Here is a 14,868-nt window from a genome sequence, read left to right on the forward strand (position 1 = left end):
TGAACTTGAAACGCTCAAAGGGCACCCCAAGGAACTCGAGATATGTTACATACAAAGGACCTGGCTTAAGCAACCCCTCCTCCCCTCTCACTGTTGGACCTCATGTTTCTATACATTACCCTATATTTCTGAGGACCTCCGGGACTTCCTGCTTTCACAAGAAAGAATGTATTTAATTTAATGATTGATCGGGATCATAAATTGCCATGTTTCATTTTTTTTTAATGGTGAAAATCCATAAGAGTTAAAAAAATTCTTAGACACACCTAGTTGGCAAACACCACTGACTTCCACGTCCCTGTGAATTCACACGTAAACTAGCGAGCACCTCGGTGCTGGCTTGGCCCCCTTTGGCACCAGAACACAATAATTTATTAAGCTTCAGTACTTAATAAGTGTGCACAAATATCATGCAAACATATGCCCATACTCATAAACAAAAAGTGTATTAGAGTCGTAGACTTATACAAAACATCTTGTAAACAAAGGGAAGGAGGTTGGCATTTTCTGTACAAAATATGCAGGTTTTTCTTTTTTCTTTTTTTTTTAATAATCTGTAAGATGAATCATACTTCTGGCATTTTCAAAAAGTGAAAACTGTATAAAAATAAATATTCTATGTACAAACACACAATAAGGCCATTCCCAGGTTAGAGGCATCACTGCAAAACAAAAACACACAAAGTAGCGTTAGTGTCGGTGGGCTTGTGGGTGTCTCCTTCCCTTGTAGGAAAGCGGTGGCTCTTTGGAGGGCCGGGGTGGCGGGCAGCTCTGGATAAGGGTGCCATGGCCCCCTGGGTGGAAAGCCCTGTTGCTGTCTGCACCCTAAAGGCAGAAAATCACTTTCGTCTTCCTGTCACCCCCTTTGCGGACACTAGAGGGCACCTGCCCTCCATGTAGCCTGGCGAGGCCCGGCTGCAGAATGAATTACTGCATGTTCCCAGACTGAATTTAAGGCGTGAACCAACAGACAGGAGGCTCTGGGGCTGCTTCCCCAAGACCCCAAGACACCGTAGCTCTAGCCCTCCATAGTATAGCTGTTCCTCCCCTGCTGAGCTCAACCACTCCCATCTCCTAACCATCAGCCGCAACCTCCAAGAAGGAAATCTTGCAAACATCCTTCCACTTGCCTCTTTCCTGCGTCTGTGGAGTTTTAACCAGGTCTAGGGGAATACAGCGAGGGGATGAGGGGCAGATTCTCAGGGTGGCCTCTTCCCTGATACCGAGCTCTCCCTCTTTGTGGTCAGGGATGCCTTGGGTGCCTGGGTGTGCAGGGCCTCCGCCCTGGGCCTGGGGTCTTGGTGGGTTCACTACTTTTAACTCAATCCTGTGAACTAATGAGATGCTGGCCATTTAGCACGGAGGAGCCCCGTCTGACCCTAAGTGTGCGTCTGCTGTCACTGAGACAGGGCTCAATGAGCTAAGCACCAGCTCTTGGACATGCTCGGGTCTCTGGCCCTTTTCTGAGGACAACCCAACACCTGGAGACCATGAGGTGAGGGCCGTAAGACATGTCAGCGGGAGCAAGCTGGAGGGGGGCTGCGGACGGAAGGTGAGCGGCACGGCAGCTGTACCTTTGCCGGACCCGCCAGCAAACTGGATTAGCAAGCCGATGGCCTTTGTCAAGTGGAGGAGCCCCGTGCCCCGGGGGCCCTGACCAAGTGGGGTGATTGAAGGAAAACTCACAGCTGGTAGGAATTCTGGGACCCCGGGAGGGGCTGGGCTGCAGGACTGCTGTGTGCTAGCGTGAAGCTCTGGCCGCTTAAGTTCAAGGGAAAGGGCAGAGTGGTGAGCCAGCCAGTCTCCATGAGGAAGTAGGGAAGCCAGTGTATAGTCTAAGTAAAGGGAAGGAGGTTGGTGTTTTCTGTACAAAATATGCAGGTTTTTCTTTTTTCTTTTTAAATAATCTATAAGATGCATCATACTTCTGGCATTTTTCCTACATTTTCCTTCCTTCTGGCAGATTGCCTACATCTGGATAAACGTCATCATGTGGCTTGATGCCTTAAATGACCTCGTGTGAACACTGGGAGAACAGCTACTGATAACTAATTTTAAAAACGTGGTCTAGCAGTCCTCGGAGGAAAGGTGCTGTGGAAATTAAGCACACAAAGCATAAAGATATCAACCGTGTGGCTACATGGAAATTCCAGACCCTGGGGTCTGCCGACGCCTTAAAAAGCATTTTGAAAAAGTTCTCTAAGTGCATGCAGTGTGTGGGACGCTTCGTGGGCACCCTGCCTTGAGGAGCGTTCCTTTCTCGACCCACGCCATTTGCAGAGAGGCCTTGGATGGAAACTGCACGTGTTTGAACGCCCCTGAGAAGGAGGCCACAAGTACGCCTGTGCCCCCCGGGGCACTGCAAACCGCCCGGCAGCCTTACCTTGTTCCAACAGCCCTGGACTGGCAAGCCATCTTCGCCCTGCAGTGAGGAAGGAAGGCAGATGGCTCAGATTCTGAGACAGCCCCCCAAGCAGGCGGGATGGGGAGGGGGGACAAGGGCCACACACCCTGCGGCAGCGTATCAGGATACAGCCCACCTCTTGTCTATTTCTCTTCTCTGCCGCAGGGCAGAGCCTCAGAAGGGGCTGGGAAGCAAGGGAGGCAGACTTCCCATTGACTAGTGCCCCATGAGTTTTAGTGCACCACCAAGAGGGGCTGCCCTAGGCTGTGGGGTCAGCCCTAACCTGTTAAGGACAGCCCTAAGCCCCTCGGGTTTCTGCTCTGGCTGGACTGAGTACTAGGCCCTTTTGGATAAGTCGCTCAGCGCTTGGTAGCCTGTGTCTTCCTCTGTAAAACCTGGTAAGGCATGTCTGTATGAAATGGCCACTAGGGGGCCCCCAGCTCTCCTACTATCTTAGTTCCTCTTTTCCTTATCTGTAGAAAGAGGAAGTCTAGGTGGCCCATGTGATGATCATCAATAAGGCAGAGGACGAGACACAAAGGGGCAAGCCACCTCACTCACAGGTATTGTCATGTGGCTCTGAGGTGCCTTCAGCGAGGTGACGCTGGCCCCATGGCACGGCCCTAGCCATTGCTGGGAATTTGGCGGGGGGGGGGATGGAGTGGAGGATGGGAATCAAACTGTGTGCCGTTTGTCTTCTTTGCGGGCAGCCCCTATTGGAACACCTGAGTCTTCTTGGGGCCCTGATGTCCCGGGCTCACTGGTACACCCTTTGGGGAGCCCGGAACTTTCGTAAGACAAAGTGGGGAGGCTGGGGCCGAAGTGGGGCAAAGATCTGGTTCTCAGTCTGTGTCTACTAGAATTGCAGCCCAGATTCTAGAATTCACACTTCAGGGCACAGCAGGGATGGACACAAGGTTTCAGGGACCAGAGCCAGTGGTCAGTCCAGAGGCAGCTGAAGAGGAGCTCTCTGCGCCCCAGACCAATTTCAGCACCATGACAGGTGCCTAAACCGCTCACCTGGCGTTCAGCAGGCAGCTGGCCCGACATAGAGGGCCGAAGCAGTCTACTTATCTTGTACTAAGCTAGCTCCCCCTGACCCTACGTCCACAAAAACACAGCACGGGAGCAATGGTGAGAAACACGGTTTTTCATTAAGGATCAAATAAAGATGACCTTCGTTGTCCTCCAGGGTCGTGGAGGGCCTGCAGAAGGAGGTGGTGCATTCTGAGGCCTCATGAAGACCTTCTGCCCTTTTCCCCAGCCCACCACGGTGCATCCTTTCACAAGGACTCTGGAAGGGAGAGGAGCCTCCGCGGGCCACAGCGGCATTCCCATTGGCACATGACGGTGGTGGGGGGGGGGGCGGCGCAGGAGAGCAAGGCGGGAAGTGGGAGCATGGGAGAGAGGAGCCGGTGGCTGGGGCTGCAGCTGGCAGAACTCGAGGTGTCAGACCGTGGGAGGCACGAGGCGGGAGGAGATCTGACTGGGGGTTGATGCAGGTGCTCGGGAGGGACCCGGGAGTCCCATGGTTGCTCGGGTTCATCAGGCAGGGCAGTGGGGAAGTGGGGGCAGCGAGCGGGGGTTTCAGCGGTGGGGAAACAGCAAGCAATCTACTCTGTGCTCTTCTTTTGTTGCATATACCGGTCCTAAAAAGTCTCTATCATGGGACACTGGGGCGGGATGTGGGACTGGGAGTCCTTGTCTGACTGTTACTTGTATGAAAATAGCTCCATGAACTCCAGGCCTCCTGGGGACATTTAGGAGGGCAGGAACCATTTAAACCCATGGCCTTGGAATGAGGCACCATCATGTGCTCCCCTTGCAACGAGGTGAAAGGATGGCAGTGGGGGCAAGAATGTTCCTCCCCAAAGGGCCGGGGCCCAGTGCAGCGCAGCGCAAGCTGCACGGTGACCACCCCGCCGGGACACTCTTGGAAAGGGTTCCTAAGTGCCTCCCCACTTCCTCTCTTCTGTTCCTCAACGACATTCTCAACCTTTCCATTCTCTTCCAGCCTTGCTGGAGGGGAACCATCTAAAGATGGAAGAAGGGGAATCTAAGGGAGGATCTCCTCGTGTTTTCCAGGGTTTCAGCAAAAGGGATGAGCCCTGTAGCATCGATAATCCTGCTCTTGGACCATTCCCTGGTTCTGGTGGTATCACCGGGGCAGCGACCCCACGCCCTCCTCTACGTCCGTTCTAGAACCTCTCCGTCTCCCGTGTTTAGGAGCATGCCCATCGGTCCCCTGCTGCCTGGAGAGATGGAGCAGGAAGGAGTGTAGGACTGGCTCAGCGTCTCAGTTTTGCTGGGTGCTCAGCGGGAGCTGTTGCTGAAGCAACTGCAGTGTGTGAAGGAAGAGAAGTCACGGTTGCTAAGAATCCATCCAGAGACTCCACTTCCCTAGCTTGCTTTCTGGGGGCAGGATGGCTAGAAGCAGCTGTGAAAGGAGGATCAGATGCAGCCAAAGCTGGCTTAGGGGGGCGGGCGGGAAGGCTCCCATGAAGGGGAGGGTGCTTTTGAAGCAGCTGCAGGCGGAGGCCAAGAAAACATCTCGGCAAACTTGGGATGCACGAGGGGCATGCGGGAGCCCCTGAGGACCGGCCGTAGCAGGGTGACCCTTAGGGTCTACAATGAGAAGGGGCAGGTGATGTGGGGGGAAGGTGGGCGCGGCCAGAGAGGCATGCGGGCGAGAACCACACACGTGGGGAAGCCGGAACCGGCCATGCAGGCAGGGGAGGGTGACGCCATACCAATGGGCATGGGGCATCCAGTCCGTCCAGCCCTGGTAACCCCGGCTCCCCTTTTTCTCCTTTAAAACCTCGGTGTCCCTGTTCACAAAACCAACCACGATGATTATTTAGGTCAAGGTTGGCCAGCTCCGACTGTGGAGCGGAGAGGCCCAAGTCCCACCCCAGCCAGGATGCAGGACCCCTGAGGCGGCTGCAAGCAGGGCCCCAGTCCCACCGGACTCCCACTGCCAGGTTCAGCTGTGGTGCTCTCTCTGGCTCCCTTGAGAGCCGAGCTTTGGCACGCGTACAGCTGGCCCCCTCTCCGTTTCAAGACTCACTTGGAACGAACTCAGATGAACTTCAAATTTAGCGTATCATAATTTTCAGAACCTTCACGCGGATTTGTGAGGGCACTTGGGAAGCCGGGCTAATGTGCCACAAACCATTCCTTATAAGCTTGTTTGGGGGCTTCCCGGGGGCGGGGGTTTCTGTCTACTGAAGGCAGTCTGCGGCTTCACAGGTTTCGTTGCATGGCTAGTGGGCACAGGGAGGCTCGATTTTAAAAGCCCCCTTTCTGGCCTGGTTCTACCCCATCCAGTGCCTAGACGGCCCCGGGGAGACACGGATCTCAGTGTCCTGCATCCTGACAGAGGATTCCAACAGTGTGGACTGCTAGCCACAGAGGTGGCCATGAAACAAAGAAGGCAAATGTGTAGCTTACAAATGCTACAGTGGGTTCCAGAGCTCTTCTGGAGCGAACGGCAGAGGCCTGCTCCAAATCCCCTGCCTAAGGGGGGGAAAGGCATGGGGGGGGGTGGTTTCTTTCCACACATCAATTGTCCTGCATCCTCAAAGGAAAAGGATTTTGCCAGAATGCCTTGCAGCCGGGATTTGAGGGCACCAGCAACCCGCAGGCAGAATTCCTGCCAAGTACACGGACAGATGTGGTACCAAGTGCACGGACAGATGTGGTAACATCAGTGCAGACATCCCCTCCTCATCCTAGCTTATTTGCCTTCTTGGTTTCCGGCTTGCAAACCTCAAGGAAAAACCCAGAACAATGCAAGTGATAAATGAAGACATACCAACGGGCAGGGGGCATCTAATCCAGGCGCTCCTTGGTCTCCCTTATCCCCTTTAGGCCCTCTAGAGCCTTTCTTCCCCCTCTCCCCCTGTAAATAATGGTTTAGTCCGAGAGAAAAAAAATAACATCAAAACTTTAGGATCCTTCATGTGTTAAGGTTAGAAACAGAAAAGGAAAAAAAAATTAAAGAAGGGAAAAATAGCATCACTTAATGAAGATATTCTTTCCAATAGGATTGAGGTCAGCAGCCACCCCCAACCCTTCTAGAAACTGGGACCGGTGGCTAACACTGGTGGGCAGGGGGCCAGGGGAGGAAGTCAAGACCTCAGGGCCGGGAGCAGTAGGGCTCAGAGCTGGAGGTGGAAGGAAAGGCAAGAGGAGGCTACTCAGGGCCAATTTTCTCTCGGAGGGTCCATTTTTTAAAGACTTTGACCTGCCAACTTTGGTCCCTGTTGGTTTTCATCCCTTTGACATTTGTATTAGGAGGCGAGATGATTTTATTTAGAGCCTTGGGGTGTGTGTGTGTGTGTGTGTGTGCGTGTGCATGTGTGAATGCACATATGTGTGTATGTATATGCTTGGGTGTGTGTTTACAGCGTGTACATGTGCAAGTGTGTGCTTGTGTGTGAGTGTACAGCACACATGTGTACATAGGTGTCCAGGGCTCCTGGGCGGCCCCTGGCTCTCAGCTAGGTCCTCCCACTGTATGTGGGTCTCTGGTCTCTGGTCTGAATCAGAGGCAGCTAGGTTGTATATAGGCGATTTGGTTCAAGGAACTCATTTGTTTCCAAAAAACTTCAGTAAGCATCACCTTCTAAATCGAACCCCCTTTTGTATGTGTTAGGGTCACTCTCCATTTCAAGAAAGGCTATGGGGAATGCTTCCTCATGGACTTGAGTTTGGATTTTCCCATGTTGAGTCTCCTTATAAAGAGGCCAAGTGTGTCCATGGAGAGTCTTTCTGGGGATGGTTCTCCACCGCTACAGAAGGCTGACTGTCTCACGGCGGGGGCCTTCCACAGTGCTCCTCGAGGTGGACAAGGCCTCGAAGGCAGGCAGCACAGCATCAGAAGAAAAGCTTGGAGCCAGAGCGGGTCCTGCCTGTGACCAGCTGTGTGCCTTTGGGAATCACTCAATCTCTCCGAGCCTCATTTTTCTTCACCTGCACCACGTGGATCGTAACACCTGCCTCAAAACTTTGTAGTGATGTCTTTGTGCACATTTAACCGTGCCATTTAATAGTGGCCTAGAGTCCGTGCTCAGCAATGATAGCTGCTTCACAACGGTTACAGTGGCGACGGTGGTGAGTTCTTGCGAGCCCGTCCTGGAGCCAAGCGTGCCGCCAGCTACTGCGTCCATGTAGCGGAAGGCAGCAGGTTCCTGGGGGGCGGGGCAAGGACAAGAACGTTTCTTACGTATCTGAGTCCTTGGAAACGCCTCAAATTTCGTGATTCCAGAGGTTCCCTGTAATTGCCAGTGGATTGTTCTGAGTGAGATTTCTAAAGTGCAGATGCTTCCTTGGAAACTGATGTGATCGGGAGGACACGTGTGTAAGCCTGTTACCTGCGGTAGTTTTGGCTCTGAACCACGCCCACCGGGAAGAACACAACAGACAGCGTCAACGATCCTTGAGCAGGGGCCAGTAAATCTGCTAGCTCTTTGGATGGGAAGCCCCAGTGTAAACTTTCTCACCAATGGGGTCCCTCTTTCTCCTTGGGTCAGGACAGTGTCAAAGTGAATGCAGTTGCCTACGTCTGGAGGGTGGGCAAAGCTCCCCAGGAGCTGCTGGGAGTGGGGTTCCAGGTCCCCGATGATTTGTCCGCAGGCAACACGGGGTCGGCAGTGGTGGTCCTGACTTTCAGGCTCTGTAGCTTGCACTATAGGGAGCCAGGTCCGAAGGGCCCAGGAAATGGCTTTAAAGTGGGCATCCTTCCAAGGTGCTAGAGTCCTAGCCTTAGGTACATCCCACCCCAGAGAGTGAGGCAGAAGAGGCCAGGGCAAAGAGGGGATTCTAGGAGGGGAAAGGGCAAATAAAAGTAAGCAGCAGAGGTTTCTTTATAAAATACAGATACATAACTTGATTTCGGAGGAACTGAGTGGAGGCTGGGAGGGTGGCAGGGAAAGACGAGGGGGTGGGGTCTGGTGATGGGGCCAGTGCGTCTGCGCAGAGAAGTATTGAAGGAGAGAAGGAAGGAAGAGTCCGGCCTAGGCCAAAAGAGATAAGGGAGGACGGAGAGGTAAGGAGGCAAGGGGGACCAGGCAGCACAGGCCGCTCACACTCACATGCATGCACATTCCACCCCCACCCCCCTCCCCGCCAGCACGCACGCACGCACGCAGACCTTACAGCTGGCTGGCTTGCGAGAGCACTACCGCTGCTCCACCCAATTTTCCAATGCCAATGCCAAATTCATGCCACCCTTTATCTTTTTTTCTCCCCCTTCCCCTTTTGATTAAGTGGGTTCCACGTCGGACTTGAACTCACGACCGGGAGACAAGAGACCCGAGCGGAGATCAAGAGTCAACGCCAACTGACTGAGCCACCCAGGTGCCCCTGGGGCACCCTTTATCTTGTGATGAACTCTTTCATCCTAAATGTGGCTCCTGGGCCAAATTCCTGGGGCTGTTAGAGGCCGGGAATGGCGTCCCTTGTGACAAGACCAGGACAGTCTTTCCATGGTCATGTGTGTTCCCTTAGAAAATGGCCTATTCTGGGCTCTGGAACTTGTGGGCTACTACAAGGACTAGGACCTTCTTCCTCTCAGGAATGGGGAAGAGGCTCCAAGACCGTTGTGTGGTGGGTCACAGAGAGGCATTGTTTTAAGACCGTGTCCCCTTCCACTGGAAGATGGAGCAACGGGCTTATGGTGCAGCCACCTGGGCCTCTCCAATGGGCCCTGGTGGCACATGGAGTGGAGTTTGAGAGGGGCCTCAGGCAGCCTCCTTCTCACACCCTGTGGGGGCCTGGGGCTTGGAACACCTGCAGCTTGGCCTTCACGAGCAGGCTTCTACCTAGAATGTCATAGTAGCCCCTCTGGTCTTTTCCCTTGACCAAAGTGTCACTATTCTGATCTCCCAGGCCTCAGGAAAAAGACCTGTCCGTGGCAAGCGTTGGTTCTGCTTAGGACCTCCTTCATTTTGAAGGTTTTATTACGAAACCCTCACATGTCCCCTCAAGAGGTCTGCAAGGGACAGTGGCATAAAGAGGTCTGTTCGGGGAGGTGAGACGCAAGGGGCACTCTTCTAGGACATTCTGGTGTCCTGAGAGTCAGATCTCTCGAATGGAGGACACTAGCTGTTCCTTGATTCTCAAACCTGCTCTTTGGAATAAGTCAGTTATCCTTACAGTTTACTGGAGAGCAGGTTCCACAAATTGAGTGTTTTCTGGACTTGACTTTTACTAAAGTCATATTTCTAATTGACAGGTGGGGCAGGGGAAGGTTCATAAAGCCTTAGGAAGGAGAAGTCGAGAAGAAATATTCTCCTGCTGATTCCTGCAGCCTCACTGGCTCATTCAACAACCCCAGAGCCTGGAATCAGTGTCTCCCACTGCCAGCTACCCCTCCACCTGTGACAAGGGCACCTGCCTGCCCCACATTCAGGGGTACCATGGTCATTGCTGGTTTTGAGGCCTTCAGATGGCTCACTGCCACAAGCCAACTGAGAAAGTCTTAAGAAATAGCTTAAAAGTATTAACTGAATATGATAAAGAGAACCAGAACACTTTAGAAATAAGTTAGAAAGGGGATTAGTATCTCAGCTAAGAGGTGGAATGATCAATTTTTTTTTCCCCTAAATTCTTTGATGGCACAGGAAGGAAGGTGGGCTTCCCAACCTGCCTTCCCAGCCAGCACATTCCTGGAAGTAGGTCTGATAATTCCAGTGGTTTCTAGACTTGGTCTTCCATGGACAGTTTGGCAGGTGTCACTCTGCTTGCTTTTATAGAATATATGGAAAAAATCAAGTTACTTTTGACCAGCTCCCAGGAAGAAGAATTTCAATTCTTCTTGAGAGGAACTGAACTCTAGAGAATGTAAGGGCCTACTTAGCCAGAGTGATTTCATCTTGGTTAAATAGTGATTTTGTTGTTTATGCAATAAAACTTAAACTGACCCTGCCCCCGCCCAAGAAACTTACTTAGAAGCAAGTTTGGGAAACCAGTAAAATGTGGTCGACCAGTACCTGATAACAGAGCCCAAATACAAGGGCAGGTCAGGTCAGGTGGAGATAACAGAGCCGGAATGCAGGGATGAGTAGGGCCAGGTGGAGACATCCAATCAGTGGAGCACGCATACTGTCTCCCTAGCTACCAAGGAGTGTGGGCCCCACCTTTTGGGTGCCAATTCTGACCAAGGTGATAGGCTAGTTCAAATAGCCACTATGGGGTGAATTGTAATTCAATAGGCCACCCGTGTGTGACCTAGCATGACTGTGCAGCTTTCTCTGTGTGTTGCAATCTCATTGGCCACCTGTGTGTGGCCAGGCTCAACCACATGGCCTTTTGCTCTATAAAAGTTAGTCTGTGAGGCTGGGAGTCGTCGTCCTCTCTGTAAGAGGTGGCCCTGCCCAGTCAGTTCGATTCTCGATGCTTGGCGCGAAATAAAGCTTTGCTTGGCCTTCAGTTTGTATCAGTCTTGCTCCTTTGATCACGAGAAGACAGTTCAATAAATAACAGAGAAGGGTTCAATAAATACCTTAAATGGAGAAGACTGGGTCTGGTGCAAGATATAAGCATACAGATTCTGGCACTTCCTATCCATGAACATGGTTATCAGTGTGCAAAGATCAGCTGGAGGACCTGGGATCTAGGAGCCATCTGCTCTGCCCCTACTCGGTGTACTTTGCTGTGGTTCTTACCTGTCTCTCCCTCTATTCTTCTGCTCGTCCTCTCCTCCCTCAGAGACCCTTGGACAACATGACCCACTGAAAGATGTGTTGGGTCCTCTAGGTGCTGTGGGTCACACGCTGGGGAGTGCTGTGATGAAGCAGCAGATAAGAAATTCTGTGAATGGACCCACAGCTCATCTCTGGGTCAGAGGCAGTTAAATGGTCCCTGCTGGGCCCATATGTGGCCCGTGTCCAATATGTGGCATGTGTCCCATTTTACCACATGGCTGTGGGTGCTGTGGACATTCAACAGCTCTGTGCTGGGGACGATGGCAGAAACCAAAGGGACAGCAAAGGACCTCGGGAGGCAGAATTCATTTCATGGTCCTGTGGACTCTTTACAAGATAAATAATGGCTGTGATCCTTTTTTAAGGGTTGGCTGCTTACAAACAGCTGTGTGCTTTTGCTTGGAACTGAAATGTATTTGTCTCTCACCAGTGGCCTGGGATGCCTGGCAAAATGAAGTCTCAGAAGGCTACAACTAGGCAATGATGGGTCTAAAAATACCATTGAGGGGTCTATTAGCAGGGTGCCGTAGAGAGTGGGCACACAGCTCCCATTGCTGGAGGGCAATGCTAATCTTATGGCCACAATGGGATTTAGTCTCCCCTTGCCACGTGGAAAAGAAACAGGCTTCCATTTCACGATGAGGCCTCAGGCTGCCCCCGCACTACAGAGTAAGCCCCTCACTACAGAGCCTTTTAATCTAGGATCATTTACCAGGAAGAACCATATTTGCCAATGTTGGGTCAGGAATCCCCAATTGATCATTCCACCACATCATGAAGACATTAGTAACCAGAGCTGAAGTGCAAGGGCTCAGACTCACCCGGTTTCCTTTGTCCCCGGGTGGTCCATGTAAACCCTGCAATAAATCATAGAAATGAAGACACGCTCATGAGAAAAGACAGGATGGCCATCCTGGCCTTCCTTCCAGGCTCAGAAAGGTCTGATATCTAATTCATCAGAGAGAGACTTAATTATCCCCATTTTACAAAAGGGGGACAAAGGGACTATATTGAGTTCTGGGTGAAGCCAAGAATGCAGTTCCAGGTTTTTTGCTCTGCAGTGGAGGCCCTGGCTGGTGGCCCTTCTCTTCTAGCCCGCTCCTTCCAAAGGGTGGCAGGTGCCGAGAACTCTATGTGAGCACAGAGCACTCTCCTGGCAGAAGTGTTTCTGTAACTCTTCTGAAAGGCTCTTGCTAGAAAAGTGACCCCAAAGCTGCTCATACCCCCTTTCAAGGTACAGGCTGTTCTCCATGACTTCAGCTAGGGGAGCAGCACAAGGCAAAGACCGCCCGGGGCTGGCCAGAGAAAGCTGCTAGGGCAGCCAGGCGTGGAGCTGGTGAACAGATGTACAACCTTTAGGCGGATGGGAAACAGAGGTCCTGGCTCTCTCAGGCTGTCCGCTTTCATAATGACACAGCAGGAAATCTGCTGCAAACTGGGAAGCTAGTCACTCGGGAAGGCTTCCCCTGTCACGAGACATCTCCTTCTTGTATTATAATGATTCAGCTTTGCTTCTGCCTCTCCTCGACAGCATTGGGGTACCATGGCACGTTCATCTATGGGACCCCCTGTTGCATCAAACACAGATACTTGTGGTGGGAGGGGCTCACACGTGTTCACTACATCCCGTCAGATGGGCCACATGGCTGAGGACCTGGTACCCCCACCCTGTGTCCCCAGGTTTGCCCCGAGTCATGCCCAGCAGGAAAGTTCTGCAACCACATGGCTTTGGGACAGCTTCCTCTGTCACAGAAATCACATTCATCCTTGGCTCTGGATGTTTGCTGACAGGGCTTCTGTTGGGGGCTGGGGTAGGGATGAGGGACAGAAAGCCCCAGTCGCATGACACTTACAGGAAGCCCAGCTGCTCCTGTTGGTCCTGTCATCCCCAGGTCGCCTTTGTTGCCCTGAAACCGGAGAAAGAAACCCATGAGCCCTCCCTGATGTGGGAACAACCTTCCACCCACTGGCCTCTGTTTTTGTAGGAAACCTGGGAAACCTCTCTGGTCCCTTCAAAGAGCCCTCTATGGAGCAAGGGCTCAGCGGAGGGTGTGACTGGTGTGGACTCCCCACAGTGGGGGGTTTTGAGGCCCCCCTCACCCTCCCTCCAGCAGAGCCCATCCCTCAAGGCCCTCTGGAAAGGCTGTACGGGGCCCTGAATGTTCTAGATGGCCTCAAGCAGAAGCCAAGGGGGGAAACAAGGAGCAAGAAATGAGCACGGACAGGGAAGGTGGGGGAAGAGTGAAAGAGAGCTTTGCTTTCTTCTGTCATCCTGAGAGCAGCCATCTCCGTCCTCCTGAGAGGCCAAATTGTCATCCTGAGAGCAGCAATCTCCGTCCCCAAAGCGGTTGTGATCTCCGGGAGGGAAGCCTATGCCCCTCTTCAGGAGCTCTCCACCCTCCGCACCCTCAGCGGTGTGGTCCGTGAGCAGGTGAGCGAGGGGGATGGAGCCTCCCTGGGGACAGAAGGGCCACGGATGCCCCGCACGCATCTAGCGCCCCCCCACAGCCCTCTGGTGATCTCCTACCCCAGATGTGCGGAAACTTGGGGCTGGGCAGGAAAAGCAGAGTTGGACTGGATGCGCAGGCCTCCTCCTCCCCCGAACCCAGCGCCCCAGCAGCACCGCACAGGCACCCACGCCATGGGAGACCGTGACTGTGGGAGCAGGTCTAACGCCCCGGCCTCCTGATTTCTTGATGTTGCCCAGGACTTTCTCATCCTACCCGGCGCTCCATTCCAAGCTGTCTCCTAAATCATCACAAGGCTTAGGTGTATCTGCTCCCAGCAGCACCTGGGGCCTGGCCAGACAGAGCCCGTGACCGACGCTGGGTGGCCAGGGACCGGGCACAGGCAGCTGTCCATCTGTACACTCATAGAGATAAAGTGAGCAACCCAGGCCGGCTGGCTCCCCCACGGGCTTCTGTGAGGATCACCAGGCGAGGCCACAGATTGGGGGTGTGCTGGTCTGGGGGGAAAGATGGGGGCCGAGGACCAGCAGTGGGGCCAGGGTGCTGGACCCCTCCCAGGGCACAGGCTCTCTGGCCACTGAGCGCTCACCCTCTCGCCCTTTGGTCCCGCTGGGCCTGGGACTCCGATTGGTCCTGGAGTACCCTGGGGAAAAGAAAGAAAGCAGAAGTGAGAGGCTCAATGCCGGGAGAGTGGGGAGCCCCGGGGGCCCCGCCCGGCGCTGGAGATGATGAGCAAGGTCCAAAGGCCCATTTTCAGGGTTGGCGAGGCCAGGCTCATTCAGGGCAGTCATTGGACTGGGGCGTCTCCCTGTTTGGGGTGGGGGCCTCGGGCAGAGAGGCCTCCCCCTGCTCAGAGCCAGATTTGAGGAGGGAAACCCTTTTGCTTCACCACCAAGCTTGCCAAGGCTGAAAATGGTAGGATAAGTGCTGCTTCGGTTTGCTCCCTGAAGCGCTTGGGGGGGATTGGCAGGGGTGGGAGGCCTTGGGGGGGGTGGGGCTGGCACCTGTTGCTGTTGCAGCTTCACATGCGGGGGTGGGGAGGGCTCATGCCATGGAGACCAATGCAGACATGCGCACACACAGAGGCAGGTGTGGGGTGGGGGGTCATTCTGCCACTGCTCACCCTACCTTCCCCACTGCCGGCCACCCTGGCCTTCAGCTTCTGTCCCTGCTCCCCGGCCCTACGGGGCAGTCCGGACCTGAGAGGGATGAGTGTGGGCCTGGCAGGGAGGTGGGTCCCACCCGCTCCGGACTCAGGGTTCCAGGGGAGTCAGGGCAGCTGGAACCT

The 14,868-nt window shown here is 53.6% G+C and overlaps 1 protein-coding gene across 12 annotated transcripts in view; it reads right to left on the bottom strand.

Moving 5' to 3' along the window:
- Positions 1–333: 333 nt before the first annotated feature.
- Positions 334–14,868, bottom strand: part of COL13A1 (collagen type XIII alpha 1 chain) — a 140,542-nt gene continuing 126,007 nt past the window's right edge. For 7 of the 12 annotated variants that reach the window (XM_032841367.1, XM_032841380.1, XM_032841381.1 and 4 more), the window contains 7 exons: positions 14,170–14,223; positions 12,966–13,019; positions 11,934–11,969; positions 6,219–6,305; positions 5,155–5,232; positions 2,384–2,422; positions 334–662 (listed from right to left, as the gene is read on the bottom strand). In XM_032841367.1, the coding sequence (XP_032697258.1) occupies positions 660–662; positions 2,384–2,422; positions 5,155–5,232; positions 6,219–6,305; positions 11,934–11,969; positions 12,966–13,019; positions 14,170–14,223 (351 nt within the window). In that variant the 3' untranslated portion in view covers positions 334–659. The remainder of the gene's footprint in view (positions 663–2,383; positions 2,423–5,154; positions 5,233–6,218; positions 6,306–11,933; positions 11,970–12,965; positions 13,020–14,169; positions 14,224–14,868) is intronic. The other 5 variants (XM_032841414.1, XM_032841391.1, XM_032841422.1 and 2 more) reach the window with 2 other exon arrangements.

This window comes from Lontra canadensis, unplaced genomic scaffold (genome assembly GCF_010015895.1).
Source record: "Lontra canadensis isolate GAN:19392208 unplaced genomic scaffold, GSC_riverotter_1.0 scaffold3, whole genome shotgun sequence".
Classification (NCBI taxonomy): Eukaryota; Metazoa; Chordata; class Mammalia; order Carnivora; family Mustelidae; genus Lontra; species Lontra canadensis.